Source organism: Meleagris gallopavo, chromosome 20 (genome assembly GCF_000146605.3).
Source record: "Meleagris gallopavo isolate NT-WF06-2002-E0010 breed Aviagen turkey brand Nicholas breeding stock chromosome 20, Turkey_5.1, whole genome shotgun sequence".
In the NCBI taxonomy this organism is placed as follows: Eukaryota; Metazoa; Chordata; class Aves; order Galliformes; family Phasianidae; genus Meleagris; species Meleagris gallopavo.
The window spans coordinates 8,140,718-8,157,737 of NC_015030.2; the positions used below are offsets into that span (position 1 = coordinate 8,140,718).

General features: G+C 42.8%; 1 protein-coding gene across 1 annotated transcript in view; it reads right to left on the minus strand.

Moving 5' to 3' along the window:
- The window catches only part of RHBDL3 (rhomboid like 3), a 31,035-nt gene that overhangs the window by 8,918 nt on the left and 5,097 nt on the right, over positions 1 to 17,020 (minus strand). Inside the window, exons 2-5 of the mRNA XM_031556347.1 lie at positions 12,293 to 12,451; positions 4,397 to 4,621; positions 3,539 to 3,687; positions 3 to 115 (exon numbers count right to left, since the gene is read on the minus strand). Of these exons, the coding sequence (XP_031412207.1) occupies positions 3 to 115; positions 3,539 to 3,687; positions 4,397 to 4,621; positions 12,293 to 12,451 (646 nt within the window). The remainder of the gene's footprint in view (positions 1 to 2; positions 116 to 3,538; positions 3,688 to 4,396; positions 4,622 to 12,292; positions 12,452 to 17,020) is intronic.

Sequence of the window (17,020 nt, forward strand, 5' to 3'; positions counted from 1 at the left end):
ACCTGCCACAACTCCAGCAACGTACACAAAGCTGATCCTCGCAGCTCCATGCACCATTTCCAGGGGAACCCCAACCAAGAGCTGAAGGACAACATTGAGTCCAAGGTGTTCTATCCTGCAGTGAGGAAAAACAACAGTTGTACTCTTTTTTTAAATTCTGTCTCTCTTCTCCCTTGTGACAGAGATATCTCAGAAGGAGATCAGATAGCATCTGTTTCATGAAGGGAGATTGTAACACCAGGACTGACTGCTTACAAAGCAGGTAGATTTAAATGACACCATGGCACACTCTCAACACACAATACTAGCACCTTCTGTGGGAAAAAGTACAAAGTAGCTAATGCACTGTGAATTTATGTCATATTTTATACAAGAAATGGATTGCTTGCAGCAGACCCAGCAATACTTGGTTTAAGTTCTATGAATTTTCACTATTTTGGACTTTCTTCATGTTACCATAGCAATTTCCCATACACATAAAAAAAAAATGCTGATGATAAAATGCACTAATGATAGAACTGTCTCATGAAGGACAATTTGAAGTTGGACCAGAAAAAGCTGCTAGAAATGACACTGCAGAAAAATGACCTTTCCAGATATCTTAATGGGTTTGTTATCACTTAATTTTTCTCTAAGAGTAAATTTCTCTCTGTGCACGGGACGCTCAGCACCATAATTCACCATCACTGGGAATTATGGAAAGTAACCAACTATGTTGATCATCTTGCTCTTGAAGCCATTGGGCATGGGTGTATTCTGGCACTCATTCCGATCCTGGTTGTTCACAGAACTTGGGAATTAAATTAGGAACAATGAGCAAAGGTCAAACAGAGATCACAGAAGGGAGTCAAAGCACCCAAATGCCCTTTTACATGAGGAGGAAAGAAGCTTCAGCTGGCAGCCAGTGTCACGAGGCAGTGCCTGACATTTTCACACAAAGCACTGGGTCTTATTTTTCAAAGGCAGCTTTTGTATGGGCTCAGCAAAGTTTATCCTCAACTCGAAAGTGACTGCCCCGAATCACAGCTGTTCTTAAAAGACTTTGCAGGAGTGAGCCCATTCACTCTTCCTCCCCATCATGCTAATAGCATTGAAGGCTCCATAGTCAATAAGCACCCATAAAATATAATTAGCCTTTGCTGGTGCTGAATGCGTCATTCTTGAAATGACAATTTCACTGATTTATTAAAGACTTTCTCCTTCCCTGGGACCAAACAAACGGGACTGAGAATCAATGCAAGTCATTAGTTATGGCAGTGTTACGAATGTGTGGGCCTCAGATAATCAACGTCAGCTTTCCATGAAAGCAAAGGGCAGAATTTACAACTTTGCCTGGCTTTTCAGCTCTCGACAAAGCTCCCTGCATCAGAACCATCACAAAGTCCATGCATTTTTTGGATCTTTCTAGAGAAACAGCCAGCCAAGCCTTAGCAACTGCCGCCTTTTTGGACACCTTCTGACTTTAGTGCACAGACCAAGTGCACTAAATTAAGCAACAGTGCATATTACCATCTTAAAGTCTCAGCTGGAAACAGGACAACAATAAACCCCATGACATTGTCTTAACCTCTCCTTTGAAAAACAAGAGAGTGATGGACTTCCACTACAAACATTATTATCTTTCTAAGATTTATCCACCCTCTTGATATGAAAGGAGATTTACACGTATGTGTTAGCAATAAACGAGCAGTTAGCCTAACTCCAGATACTGCAAATAAGTCACGGTGTTTATTATTCCAGCAGGATTCGTCATTGTTTTGAAGGCTATAACAGCTAGAGAATTTGGAATCCATCACAAAAGCAATGAGACTTTTGCACAACAATTTCACCACTGCTTGTGGCAAAGCCAGCCACAGGTGTGAAGTAAAGCTAATATATTTTTCAGACAGTAAGTGTGGAGAACGCCAGGGCACTGCCTGCTATAGGTTAGGGCAACTTTGCACAGATAGGAAAGGATGCCACAGGGGACACAGGGAGATATTTAAGTGCTGCAAAATTATAATTGTGCAGGTGCTTCTTTTAAATGAATTCCCGAGCAATCTGTGGTTATAGAAGTGAAACAGTAGAACTACAACAGAAACAGAATGAAAATCAGATACAAATTAGTTTGCGTGAGTTAAAATTGTGTTCCTTTTTTTCCTACAAAGGCACTTTTCCTCACCTTTCTAATTCTCATTTTACATAATCTGCCTCACATTTAAGCACAACAATCTGCACTTGTGGACTGATGCCTCTGTACACAAATTTACTGGAGGAATTTAGAATGCAGAGTACAGATGTCACCACATTTAGAAGTTTCCTCTATAATTTTTTTTCTACTCTCCTTGGGTCGAGTCTGCTCTGTTCCAACCATGATTTTTATCCAGAAATCTGGGGCACATCTTGTGCTTATGGGCAGTTACACACAGGTTGGAATTCCATCGCAGAGAAGGGACATCAGCTTCCTGGTGGAAAAAGAAAAAGATCTGCTTGATCTTTTTGGCCTTTTAAAGGAGATCATTGATTGATGGGAATATAAGCTTTCTATTTAAGAACAAAGGATCTTCCTTCAGTCTCAAATTATAAACCACTGTTAAAAAGCTTGTTGCTCTGATTCTTCAATGACAAAATTAAAGAAAATTGCAATTATCTGCCAGGAATGTGTAAGGATAATGATCTGAGAAAGCACATTGAGGGGGTAGAGTGTTTTGTACAGAGGTGAACTTTTCTGTGACATTCACTCATCACCATGGCATCACAAACGTCACATAATTAAGTCTCTCTGAATCCTGAGAGGACCAGCACAGTCCACAAGCACAGAATTAGAATCCCCATGCCTTGAATTCTCTTCATTCTGCTACATACCTCCCATGGGATGAAGGACAATATATTTTACTTTACTGCACCTTTATTTTTGCATTAGATGGACTATCCTCTGTCCATCTGTCCAGATGAGACTGTCAGCTCTTAAGGAACACACTGCTGTTAGTATAGTTTGTACAAAATGGGAGTTCAGCTTTGTCTCAGATTTCTAGGCATTATCCCAGTCCCTACAGAAGAGACAGCATTACTAAGTGATGACATCGAATAGGCATGGAAAATTTTATCAACTTCTCCAACCTTAACTGGAAAGTCTACCAAAAATACAATATGTAGTTCTTAAATACCAGTCTAGCATCTTTTCAGACTCAATACATCACTTGCACAGCTCCTCTAGACAGACAATGGGCTTCAGCTTTAGGTCAGTTTTAGGAAGCACATACAGGAAAGTGCGTACTGAGAGGTTGGTGTGATCTCAAAAGTGCAGGGACAGGAGCAGTAAATATTAAGTTCCTTACATTGTTTCCTCCCTTTAGACAGCTGTGAAGGTTTGCCTCTCATTCCCCAACACTCCACAACAGCTTCAGATTTTAATACATAATTTAGGGTTGGTTTTGTTTGTGTGTTTTCCATTTTTTTTTCCAATTGATTTCTGAGTTGATTCAGTCACTTTTCTCCTCGCACTCTCTGAGGAACATGAACTGCCTCTGGAAAATCTCTGCAGTTTGTAAGTACTCACCCTGCATGCATGAATATGTAGGTTAGGTATCTCCAAGCCTGAGCACGGAGTTGAGGATGGTAAAGTAATGCATTTTTCAGGTATAAGGGATGGGTGACTTGCAGCACAAATCTGTCTAGCACCACTCCATTGTAAAGAAAAAAGGCAACCTAGAAGAGCAGGAAGATTCCTTGGTTAGCAAATGCCTTCTCTCAGTGAAAAGCACTTTGCAACTCAAAATCATGAAAGGAAGTCAACTGAAAAACAAATTTTTCTACCACCTGACAGCCACACAGCATGTATGTTCCCTGTTCTGAGAAACCTGCAACACATCAGCCTAACTCCGTATGTGGCTTTCCATTACAGGTCGGTCACCAAGTTAGAGGAGCTCAGCACCCTCAGAGTGCCATAGGATATCCTTCTCTGTTTATTCCAATGCATCACTTAACTACTGTACAAAGCTCTTCCGTGAGCAAGAAATGAACAAGTCAGAATTTTTAGTCCACTTCTGTTCCCTTCACTTTCTCCCCATTCAAAGAGCAGAGGTAACCATACAAGAGTTTATTTCTAATTCTATTGTTTGAACTACCCTTTAAACTGTCCAGATTTTCACTTTTCAAAAAATTTAGCTTTACTTTCCCAAATTCTGTAGTTTCATATACAAGCTGCTTCAATGACTAATAACCACACATGAAGACAGACAGGAACACAGCCTCTATTTACACATACACATAGGTAAGTCAAAAGAGCCATTTCAGCCTCATGCTTGTCCTTGTCTGGATCCAGACCAGTCCCACAATAGCCTTTGTTCAGCCCACAGAAAAACCTTGGCAGTGTGAGGTGAGTTCCTCGAATCAGGGCATTAAATAAGGTACTTGCCTCTACGATGGTGATGGTAATCATGAACCAGGGTGGGGGGCAGCAGGTATAGCTGTCATAGTACCACTTGCGGTCTATCTCTCGTGGCAGGGTCTCGTATGCAACGTGTCGGATCAGCCTCTGTGACAGGCTCAGCCCCGTTTCCTCCAGCAGTGCCTTGCTGCACAGCCTCCTGTTGCCCTGAAGGATGGCTTGGCGGAAACTATTCGACCTTTTGTTGCTCATCTGTGTAAAAAGAAAAACAGGAAACCATGAGGACAAAGGAAGCCTGGCTCAACCTTCGGGGAGATTAGTACCAATTTGGCAGCACCAGACCCATGCGGTCAGGAGAATCACCATCGGGCTTGAGCTGTAGGAACCAAGCCTCAGTCTGATCACAAGGTGACCTATGCAGGGTGCAAGAAAGAACAGTTACAGGACTTACTATTTTGGGGCTGATAAATGAGGTCAGGGTAGAACACTGGCAAAGCAGAGCAGAGGCTGCTGATGTACCCAGCTGAACTCTCCAGCCCATTCACCAGCCTCCTTCCTTTGGCTTCCCCTGATGTACTGAACCTCCCTGTACCTTCCATCAACAGGGGCAGGAAATTCCTTGAATGCAGCAGTAGGTATATTCACAGCATCTAACCCTTATGTTCTGATCCTTGTTGGCAAAGTTTAGCTCTACTCAAGGAAAATCATCCCCTTGTCTAAAACCAAAACAACTACAATGAGCAGTACCAACAGAACACACAACTAAAGTGGTGAGCAGGCTGTTTTAGCTGCTCATAAACTTGCAAGAAGAAAGGATCCATTTTCTAATAAGTTATACTCAGAACAGGCAGATTTTGAGAAGGTGCAGACTTCGGAGGATATGGCCAATTTGTTTTGCATTATCACGAGAAGTGCACAGAATTAACGATCTTTTGAGTATACACTTTCCCAGTTTGGATGCGTAATTAAAGCAATTGAATTTGCAAATGAGGCAGATGGAATTTTATGCTAGCCTGCCTGGGAGGAAAAAAAAAAAATCTGGTCTGAAAGTGCTTGCTCCAAAATTCGTTTAATTGCTAATTAGCCCTGATGTCAAACAAACCTACTGCACCACAGTCACTGTCTGGACTGGCTGAACATTTAGTAGAGAAGCCTTAACAAGATAAAACCGCTAACTATGCTTCCTGTTCTCTATTACTGCTAATGTTGTTCAAGGAACTCCAACACTAGTGAGAGCAGCGAGAGTTCATCTGGGTGATGATCCTGAAGGCATTCCTCAACGTAATAACCATGCAGAAGGGAAAGGCCTTTTTGCTTTTGACAAGAGAAGGATATTGCAGGATCACCGTGGATGTCACATCTCACACAAATGAAGTCTGGCTCTTCAGAGGAGGTGAGAAGCTGGACCTCACATTGCTAAGTGACCTGTCCAAAGCCATAGATTAGTCAGTGGAAGAATCCAGGTTGCAAGACTTCTCTGATTACTAGGCTGCACTGACTTCAAGCCCTTCTGTTCAGTAGTTCTACCTTTCTCTTCCAAGACAGGGAAATAAAACACAGGACTGTCTACATGATAAAATGGAAGCTTATGACAATGATTTCCTCCACGGAATGATGAAAGACAGCTGTAGCTTTGTTCTTTCAACTACCTGTTCTCACACTCAATCATTTTTACAAGGTGTTCCATCTTGGTTGTTTCTGGTCACATCTGGATGATAAAACACTAAGAGTTATTTTAACTGGTAACGATGGGAAAGCAGTAAATGTTGATATTACAAGAGAAAGGGAAATCCTCAGGCAACATGCTGGCAGCTCTGTGGGGAACAAATGTAACTGCTGAAGAAAGACCTTACATGCCTCAAACACAAACAAGGTTACTTCTGTGCACCATAAGGTATTGTCCAATTGGTACCCTGGTCAAACAACAGAACAGATGCATCACATCAACTACACTCATGGCTAATTTAGACACGAGGCAATAGGATCAGAGTGTTTAGAGATGGAGAAGACATTTGAAACCAACTTCTTAGGTGGTTAGACAGGGGGTGTGCTGGGAATTCAATTCACCAGCTCTTAGCAAACAGGCAATGACAAAACTGCCTGCAAATGAAATGGAGCAAGTCTTGAGTTGCTGCAGTCTTGCAAAGCATATGAAAAAATCCAGCACCAAGTGTATTCTTCCCAGATTACAACTCACACCATGATCCTCAGAGGGAACACGGCTGGCAATGAGTAAGAAAGAGATTCCCTGTGTCTACCAACAACAGCAGGTGCTGTGTCAGTAGGAGCCAGGTTTCAATTTACCTAGAAAATCAAAAGCCTTTGGTAATTACAACTAACTCTTCAGAGCCCTTAAGAGACCTAGCTAAACATCCTGCCACCTCAGGCAGAAACACACACACAAAAAATCGTCAGATCTCCTTCTGAGCAAAGGCTATGGGAAGAAGGCCAGACTTCCTATAATGCTTCATAGCCTTGGCATGGTTTTACACCCAAAGTAGGCAGGGACACAGAGTATCAGAAACACATGCTCAAAAGCACCCACAATCCTTAAGATATGAGTGACTGGATGTTCTCCCCTTGTTAAAATTAGACCTCTCAGTAAAAGCACATCCTGCCGGCCTCCACCAGCACCCATTGACCACCATGTCAACAGGGAAAGGTGCTCCCAAGAGGCAGCACAGCTGAGTGCTGGACCTCAAGCAAACACAACAGTCTTGGCCCGACATGTGTAACTCCATAGGCCTTAGGATCATGCTTTTAATCTCAAGTTAGGTGATGAGAAACCAAGGCACAAGGAAAAGACAGAGGATTCTCTCACTGCCACTACTCTCACCAACTCTTGATAAAAAGCCTATTTTGTTCCACAGACTGACTTTAGAATATCCAAATCTTCCCCAAGTCTCCCATATGGTCACAATTTGCTGACTTAATTTTGGAATTACATAATATTGGTATTTATGAGCCAAGTATTTAATCACCAGCTGTAAGAACACTAGCCCATTGTTGGTCTGCATGTTATTACAAGCCCAGAAGCTCAGGGTAGCCCACCCCACTTCTCTTCATACAGTTGATGTGGGACTTCTTTAATGAGCATGATATTAAAGTTGCCGGCAGATGGGTAGAGAAAATAGTATATAGGGAATTAGGAGAGAGGAAACACCACATTCCCTTTGTCCTTCATGCCTGCAAATAGTAATTATGCAAAGAGAAATTTCTCTTGCAAAACAGCCAGTTTGACATGACCTGTAACCACGCTCTGCTATCTCTGCCCTTGGTATTAACATACCAAAACAAAAGAAGGCTTAGCTCTGCTCAAAGGGTGTCTCTGATGCAGCTGATAGGAAGGATAATTTTTTGCCCACTTAGACGTGAATCTGTTTTCCATATTTAAACTGTTAAAATTTAGGATGAGTCCCTAGAGTCTAGTGTGGGACAGTGGAAACTTCATAGGAGTACAAAGTCTTGCTTCTGTTCAGGATATAATCAGTCTAGAATCAATCTCAGATAATCTACAATTTGCAACACAGTCTGGTTATTTCCACTAGCAGATCAATTTTTCTGGGCTTCTTGGCTATCTGTACCACTGTATCTGTTGCTGCTGCAGCACAAGAATATGATAATTAATAACCAAATCATACAGTATTTCCCCACCTCCAGTTACACAGTTTGTGTGGGGCACTGTCCCCTCTTTACGGGCTTTATTCAGACCTATTCATGAGGCTTAGAAAACCATGGACTTCTGCCCACCAGGTATTGGCATCTTTGAGGTTGGTCTACAGCTATTTTTAAACACATCCAAGACCATGACAAGGCAAGGCATTCAGCACTCCAGCTCTGATCCTCCAAGAGACAGAAAACTAAAATCAGAAGTGAGCACATGCTTTTTAAAAGCCTCTGTCAGCTCTAGTTTTATAACCCACTTTACTTACAAATGCAGCTTTTCCAATCAATTCTGCTTTCAAGATTCACATTTATTTCCTTCCCCCACTACTCACTTCTCTAAAATGCTAATGTGGTTAAAGACTGCTTTGCCCAAAACACATAGCTCAGCGTTAAGTTCATCTGTCACAGATGTTCATATCCTCTGCATCAACCTGGTAGCACTCTCCTTTCCCAAAAAGTATCAAATGGAAACTAGAGGAAACAACATCCTGATTTTCTCTGACCAAGCAGTGGTTTCCTCTGAGGATTTATGGAAAGTCAGAGGCAGGGAAAGCCAAATAAATTATCGTTGTTATGCAGTATTCCCTGCTCAACGTTTTGCCCATCCCAGGCTTCCAGCTCTTCCATTAGAAAAGATAAATTGTGTTTGTATTTCCAGGTTAAGCACAGGAACACTTGCAGAAGACTAACTTACTGTTTCAAATACGTCGTGTTCTGTCAAAATGCAGCAAACTTTGAAACCTCAAAACTCTGACACACGTTCCATTTTTTTCACTGTCCTGGGAAGGATTCTGCATCTGAAGTGAAATTCAGATTTTATTTTCTGAAGCATTTTTATTTTAAAATGCCTTTATAATATTTCCCATTCACTTATGTACGTTAGATATATACACAATTAGAATGACCATTTAAGTTGACATCGTGTTTCTCGAGTTTCAAATGCATGTGATTGGAAACAGCTGAGGAATCATGGCTGAGGATGGAAATTTCTGTGCTAAGTTTCACTTCAATTGGCATAGTAATTTTTTGCCATACGAGTTCACTTGGAAGAAAGTGCTCTCTTCTGCTGCTACATGCAGCCAGTACCTAATGGACTCAGATCAATGCATAAGCAGAAGAGATTCCTAAAGCAGCTTTTCCATGCCAGTTATTCAGTTTCAAGATACTCACCTGACCATCTGATACCTTTTCTCCCCTCAGGAGATGCATGTGGCTCTTGGAGTGCTACAAATGACACAACACTCACTTTCCTCCAAAATGGGAAGGAAAATACCACAAAGGCAGTGTGAGGTACATTTGTGAGGAGGATATCTGGTTCCTGGATGTACCCTATGGAGTAAGAACTTTGCACCCCAGTAAGGGCTTTGACACACTGGGAGGTAAGAGATGGACAGGGACACGATCAGATGACCATTAATTTGCAGAATCATCTGTCTATTAAGAAAACATCCTTCTTACTCAGCATAGCATAATGTTAGATCAAATAGAGAAGTAAGAGATTTTCAAACCTTTTTAAAATTAAATGTTTATTACATCTCTGAACTAAAGCCAGGATAAGAACTCAAGTTGCAGTCAGGACAGTGTCAATCAAGGGCAGAGAAATCACTTAAATGTGTGCCCCACTGGACACTGAAGGAAAACCTGAGGTCAGTGATGGGAGTCATCTTGATGTTTGTCACAGTATTTGTTCTGCTTCAATTGTTCAGCTAATGGGAAGCACAGAAAAGCTGAGAAGGAGATACAAAACCTGCAGCTTTTCCTGCAGCAGGACTTTTCAGGTTAGCAACAGTATTTAGTGTTTATAATTATATTCTCATCAGACAAGGCCACTAGAATTGAAGACCGGGATTATTTTGCAATAGAGAGCTTAAAAACTCACTAAAAAGTGAGCAAGAACTTAGCAGGAATAGGAGATATTTATTTAGGCAGACTTTTGTCTTACTGAAGATTCCCCTGAGAATCAGAGATTTAGAGTTTATTGCTCATTTTCCCAGTGACTCAGGTAATAATTATATGCAGTTTCTGCAAAGCATTGTTCAGCTAAGCCTTCAATGCAAGTTGTCAGCTGGTTCAGTAAAGGACAAGGAAAGACACTGGAAGTGGAATTTATAGCTGTTCTATGACTGTACTATGAAGTAATTCTAAGCACCACTAGAAAAAGAAGTTTTAAAGGACCTCTCTCAACTCCCTGTTATCTGGGGGAAAGAATACAATATATAACTTCTTAAAAGCTCACCTCCACAAAGATAAGAAAGCCCTCCTGATGCTATCACATACACACTAACAAAGCCAGAAGAGAAAATTCAATATTAAAAGTTTTTCTTTTCCCAGCAACAATTCTTTTTCCCCTCTTTCTTCTCATTTCAGCTCAAGCCAAGTTGGAGGAAGTACCCCCAAGTAAAACTGCTACCATTACAAGCACTGGAACTGCAAGGAGCTAGAGTTACTTTCCTTTCAAAGCAGAAAGGATAGCCACAAAAATCTAAAGGCACACACACAAAATCCTCACAGGGGACAGACCAAGCTCTGCTTTTATCACCAAGGTGCCTGAAATGAGCAAATGGCTTCAACCATACAATACTGACAAATGTCTTCAGCTACAAGCAACCACATTTGAAGACTTAAAAAGCAATGGAAAAGTAGGCAGCAGCTTGAGCAAGAGGGTAAAGAGAGTTGAGGGAACAGCGGGAGGGATTCAGCACCTTGCAGAACTGATCCTTCTGACATGACTGGCTACTGCCTATTAAATCCTGTGGCCAGCTGGGGATATTGCCCCACCTTCATTCTGTTAAGTTAAAACAGCATGTTGAAAGTTTGCAGAAAAGTTCTTTTACAGACACAAATTATGTGAACTTTTCATTTGGCAACTGCTGACAGTAAGGGTGTGCTCCAAGTCATCTGCAAAAGGAAAACTCTTAAGTCAGAGAAGCTGCCTTAAAGTCCTCTTTTAGCAGCACACTTGGCCAGCAGAAGGTCTACAGAGCAACAGCCAAAAACACGGACAGAAAAGCAACAACAAAACATCACATCTTCAGACAGAAGTAGCTGCAAAACTCTAAGACAACATATATTTTAATGGTGACACAGCTACTAGTTCTGAGTTTCTTATGTCAATTTAAAATCTCAAAGTTTATTGGTTACTTATTGAAAAAAAATAAAAAAGAAAACGCAACCTCTACTTCCTATTACAGTCAGGAGGTCAAAATGAACCCTGTTTGATGATATCATCAATGACATTTTAGAGATTTGATCCTTAGCAAGAAACAAAGATGGCTGAACGTTATCAAGCACAAAGCATGCACTAAAGCCCACTACACATCACTGCCTGTACCAAGACTGACAGCTATAAAGGGAATCAGGACTGCTCCACCAATTTCGCAGTACCATTTCTGTCTGCTTCAACTGTGATGTTGCTTTCCATCAGGAAGTTCACAAGGAAGGTTTTACAGCAGAAAACTGGGGAAAGAAGAAGCCCTACAAGTTTTAGATGTTGGAAATTGATAGCAACTGGAGGAAGAGAGAGAAAAGAGATGCCACTTGTAAGTACCGTTCTGGCATTTGCTTTACCTATTGATTAGCAAGGGCAAAAAATGCAGATGAGGAGGATAGAGGAGCTGATGATAGAAAATCAATGGCTTCTTTACAGAAGACACTCAATAGAGTGAAGGAAATTTGCCATTCTGCAGAAATCGCTTCAGGTGGATGTGAACTGTTACTGTCTCCCATTTCCCAAAGAAGGAAAATGCTGCTGCCCGTGTCTTTCACCTCCCACCTACATCTCATTAGCTTGCACAGCTCTGAGCTCTGTGGAGTAAGAAGAGAGAAAAAGCCCAGCTCTACTCGTGAGCCTGCTGCCAACACACTGGTTGGCCTTGGGCCATCATTTCTGTAAAATAACTCAGAAGATACCTCTTCCTCTTCCCACCACCTAAGTGCTATGCTGCTAATGCTTACATGGTATTTTGAATATACTAAACAGTAGAACAAGCAGCTGTTACTATAAATTCACAACTGACCACACTTTATTAAGTTGAAGCTGAGGGAAACCTCAAACTCACTGCGATCTATTTGATAATTTCTTCATTTATTTTCCTGTATACATAAACACATGCAGGGGGCTAAGACACTTCAGTTAGATCCAGTAGATCTATTTTATGCCATTATATCACCATAATTTCATCTTCATACTGACCACTGCTTGATTGAGTCTGTAACCTGGATCCATGACGGCTGTGCCTTGCCAGCCAGAGCACTCACCAGGTTGACGAAGTCCTGGTAGCAGATCCTTCCCTCCGAGTTGCTGTCTGCCAGGGCCAAGAGGACCTCCAGCTTGTGGGGGTCCAGCTCTGAGCCATGCCTCTGGAGAAGGGAACGAAACTTCTCCGTGCTGATATAGCCGGTGTTGTCAGGATCAAACTGGAATAGTAAGGGAAAGCATCAGGATTAACCATTCCATGTTACATAAAACTCTGACCTTCTATGTATTCTTTATGTGCTGCAAACCTACAGGGATCCTGAGGGCTGCTGGACGCTCCAGTGACCTTCTGCTTCTTTTTACTGCCCAGGAAACTACAGAGCACCCTGCTGCAGAGATGAGCCAATCCACGTGTCATCATCCCACTTCCACACAAGCTTCAGATAAGTTGTCTCTCCTCACCTTCCCTCCCTCCCTATTGATTCTCTTGGCTATTTTTTTTACACCCTACTCTATCTGGACTATCAAGCAGATGGGAGATGAAGCCTATGAGACAAAGCATACTGGAATGAGTTTTACACCTATATTTCCTAACACAATTTCAACACAGGAACATCATCTCTGCTCACGTATTTTCTGTTCAGTCTTCACGATAACTTTCCAGATCATCTTTAACTTCAACATTTAAGTGCTTTCAATGCTGAAGAGCTCTTTAGAGATGAATTGGAACGAGACTTTGGACAGAAAGCAAAGCATTAAGTCAAACTAAAAATAGCAAGGTAGCCACATGCCTATTTCAGAATATAAATGAGACTCATTAGAAAGAAAGTCCTAGGTGAGATTTGGAGGGAATCCCACTCTGACCAAAAAAGTCACTTTTTCTGTCAGTCCAAATGGTTCGTCTCCTAAAAGTGACGCTGAACAAAAGGAGACAGCTTTGCAAGGTTGTCTGAACTCAGAACTGCTTCCAGCCCCTAACTGGCACGGAGCTCCTCAGGGCACTCAGCCAGGGGCTGCCAGCGCTCCGCCAGGCACACTGCCCCAGCAAAGCCTGCACTGGCACCACGCTGAGCATGTTTGTTTCTTTTGTGCTTTGAAACTGAGCGCATGCGAGTGGCCAGACGATCCAGCACTGGCTGTGGTGTAGTCTGATCTCTGCCAGCTCTTCGTTGCTGGGAGATTTGCCTTTGATTTCCCAAACTTGGCTCTGAGCAGCCTGGTGCTTACTGGCCTCCTTTTGTAGATAATGATATCGAGCTTGTTGGCTAGACTGAATGGCTGTCAGGGGCAGGGTGGTCAGGAGAGTCTTTTCATGGTAACATTTGGGACATAAAGAGCCTTGGCAGAGCCCAAAAGTTCCTGACAATCCTCACTCTTTCCTAACAGAACAAAAGCTGAGCAGACGCCAGGCCTTCAATCAGACACAGCAGAGTAAAGGCTGCCTTGGCAAGGGAGCGGGCGAGCAGAGCGATGTGGCAGAGGATGCAGCCTGGCAGCAGCAGGGCTGGCAGCACTCTGCCATCAGCAGAACAGCTAAAGCAATATCCTCGAGCACGGGCAGCTTGTTTAGAGGCTGCAGCACCACGCGTGAGGACTTGAAGGACCTGGCGCCAGTTCCTTCAGGCTTAAGCCAAGTACTTTTCTCCCACTGGCGACTGCTACCACTGGCTGCTTTGTAGAGAAGGAGCTGCCTAAATGGAGCAGGGAAGATCACAGGCCCTTGCTGGAACAAGATATTTTGTCAGAAGCTCCTGGGGGAAGTGGATTACCCAAGACAAGACAAACCAAATGACCAGCAGGCAGTCAGAGCTGGGTACTCGCCATCTGCAAAGGGTTGTTCTGTCCTTGTGAGGTGGCCTGGATGTATGCTTCCTGACAGTTGGCACCCAGAGCCAAAGGTGGATTTCATCAGCTGTTTACTGTTAAACAGCTTAGTATTAATCCCTGGACAAGTTTGGCTCCCCTACTCCAGTCACCCCAATTTAATGCTTTGAATTAAACTGAATCTTAAAACCAACTCAAATATTAGGGCTTCTCCACAAGGCTCAGTTCTGATACTTTCTGGGTCTTGCTGGGAAGTCACAGACTTTTGCGATCCCTAATCCCAGAAGCAAATAAAGGAAATAAGTATTATTAGCATAATACCTGAGATGACCTTTCTCAAAGGAATCAGTAGAAGCAGAGAGATGGCTCATTCAGTGAATGGAACTAACACCTGCTATCCCACAGACTGTACTGTTTTCATCCTTGTTTCCCGAAAACATTTGGCCCAACCAGAGCTCTACTTACTTATATCTGGACATTTAGAATGTATCTTGTCTAGGACAAAACCTTTTGCTCTTTGAAGGCTTAAATGCCTCCCAGCTTGAGGACCAGGGTCAGTAAGAGAAGAGTGGGAATCTCCCCCATGCTGTGCGCTCACTTTTTGACTTTGTAGAAAGACCAATGGCCACAGCAGTGGGAAACATTGATATTCCTTCAAAGGTCAAAAGAGATACAAGTGCTGAAGCATGCAGGCTCCCAAAGCATACAAAGCTACTCAGATCACAAAACACTTTCCCCAGACTTCATTCTGCTTTAAAGCATCTGAAAAGAGACACTTCGTGACCAGGAGCAGAGATTACATAAGCAGTTCCGAACTTCGAACCAGCCCACAGGGACACAAGGTTCTGCTGCTTCTCTCACCAAGTGTCAGAAGGGTCTGTCACTGCTTTAGGCAGCATGTTTCCCTCTTTCACATTACTATGTATAATTTTCATTTTGGCTAAGTTATTGATAACAATTAGAAATAAGTTTGAAGTAAAACTGTGGATCTGAGCAGCGTGAAAGAGCAATGGGTGAACAGTAAATAAGTGGCATCTGAACTGAAAATGTCTGCCTCAGAACAGGACTGGAACACAGCTTCCACTGACAACCTGGAACAGAATGTTTTACTGTAAACCCCAGCTGTAAGGGAATTCTCTTATTTTTAAGTATTTTTTCTATCAAATAAAATAAAGACACTTTAAACTTGTCTGTCACCACAACACTCAAAATCCATCCCAACAATGCAAACCACCTCAAACCCTGCTTCTGATATTGCAGCTAAACACAGAAGTCGAGGAGTAGAGCCAACCCTGCAGAACAAGCCTCTCCATGCACAGCAAAAGCAAGCTGTGACAGCACACTCACAACAATTGAGTCCATCAATTAAAAAAAGAGGCAACTGACCTTTGCTAGGCGCTTCATGTATTTATCCATGATGATCCACTTCTCCCACAAGCTCAGTCAAGCACCTTTGTCTCACAGAGAGGCTGCACTGAGCGCCAGCCCCACAGGGCTGAGCCTCCCAGCACCAAGGCAGCCCAAGGCTTCCTTCAGCTTGGTTACTTCTGCCTCTGCTGAATGTACACGTACTTGGACAGACAAGTGCAACCCAACCACTGCAGGGCTAAGGAAGCCCGACTGCCCCTCTCTACCCCCAAACAATGGGATACTAACGGCAATTTCATGCAAGGTTTCCTCCAGATTTCAATGACAATCACTCTTAACTCCCTTGATCCTCAACCAGGCTCTTAAGCAAAATGTAAATATGTTAATGACTGTAGCAGCCATCTGACCCAAGATCTTAATTCCCTACCCCAAACAAGCTGGGTTTTTTGCTTGTTTTTCTATTTCTTATTTTAGAGCAAATAGTCCATAAAAGTAAGGACAACACTGCAAGACAAAAATGAGAGGAGGGGGCTCAAAACCTGATAGAAGTAGGAAACCAGATTAGGAAAGAAAATAATCCCACATTGTTCCTCCTCTTTAATTAAAGACACATCAGCCACGGCTGAGTGAGCAAGTAGGGTGGAGGCTGATGCTGCAGACAGACAATTGGTGTCTTGGGAAAAGGCAGGCACTTCACACAGCACAGCCAGCTGCTTCTCTGCTCCATGGCAAACAGCCCTCTGGGGCATCAGTGCAGCTGCAGAGTCAACAGCTGAACTGGGCACAATGTGAGGGTCCTTGGCTGGGTTTGGAGTTGCAGATCTGACCCAGGAGCAGAGAATTTCCTACCAACCATGGTTTCTCACATTGAGGGGCTTTGTCTTGGCATGGAGAGAACATATCACTCCAATCATAATCCAAACATATCACTCCTCTTCATAATAGGCAAGGCTCCAAGAAATTTATCTAATTTGGATGTTAGCTGGGGATTGAATTACTCCCTTCAAAATAGAATTGTTCCATGGTTCAGCAATGCCTTCACTTGTGGAAGAGACCAGCCTGGCTGTCAGGCCTCCTGGCACTGACCCCAGCTCTGCTCTGCACTAGGAGGCAGGTTCCGAAAATAAATTGCCCCGAGTTTTAGCTGCTCCTCTTGAGACACAGAAATGGCAACTGCTGCTTTATTTTCCACTACAAAGAAGCTGTCAATAGAAGGCCTGCTTCTTGCTCACATGCAGGCTTCTTCCCATGACTGGCACTAGAAAGGAGAGCCAACTGTGTGTTAAGTTTTTTCCATCTCTGATGGGTTCAAAAAGAACTCAGAGTTTGCTGGTTTTGAACTTAAGACCATTATGCAGCACTGTATCTGCAATCTACAGATGCTAACATGCACTGGGAACTCAGACCACCTCCAGCTTCAAGGGCCATACTGTAGTAAAAGCAACAGTCCCCAAGTGAATTTGACAGACTCCATGTCCAAGCTGTGAAACGATACGTAGGATTGACACTGAAGATCTCCTGAAGATAAGTTAGATATCTTACCAGAGCAGCTCATTTTCTATCTTTCCACAGTCTCTGGAGTCATGCTGGGAGCTTTT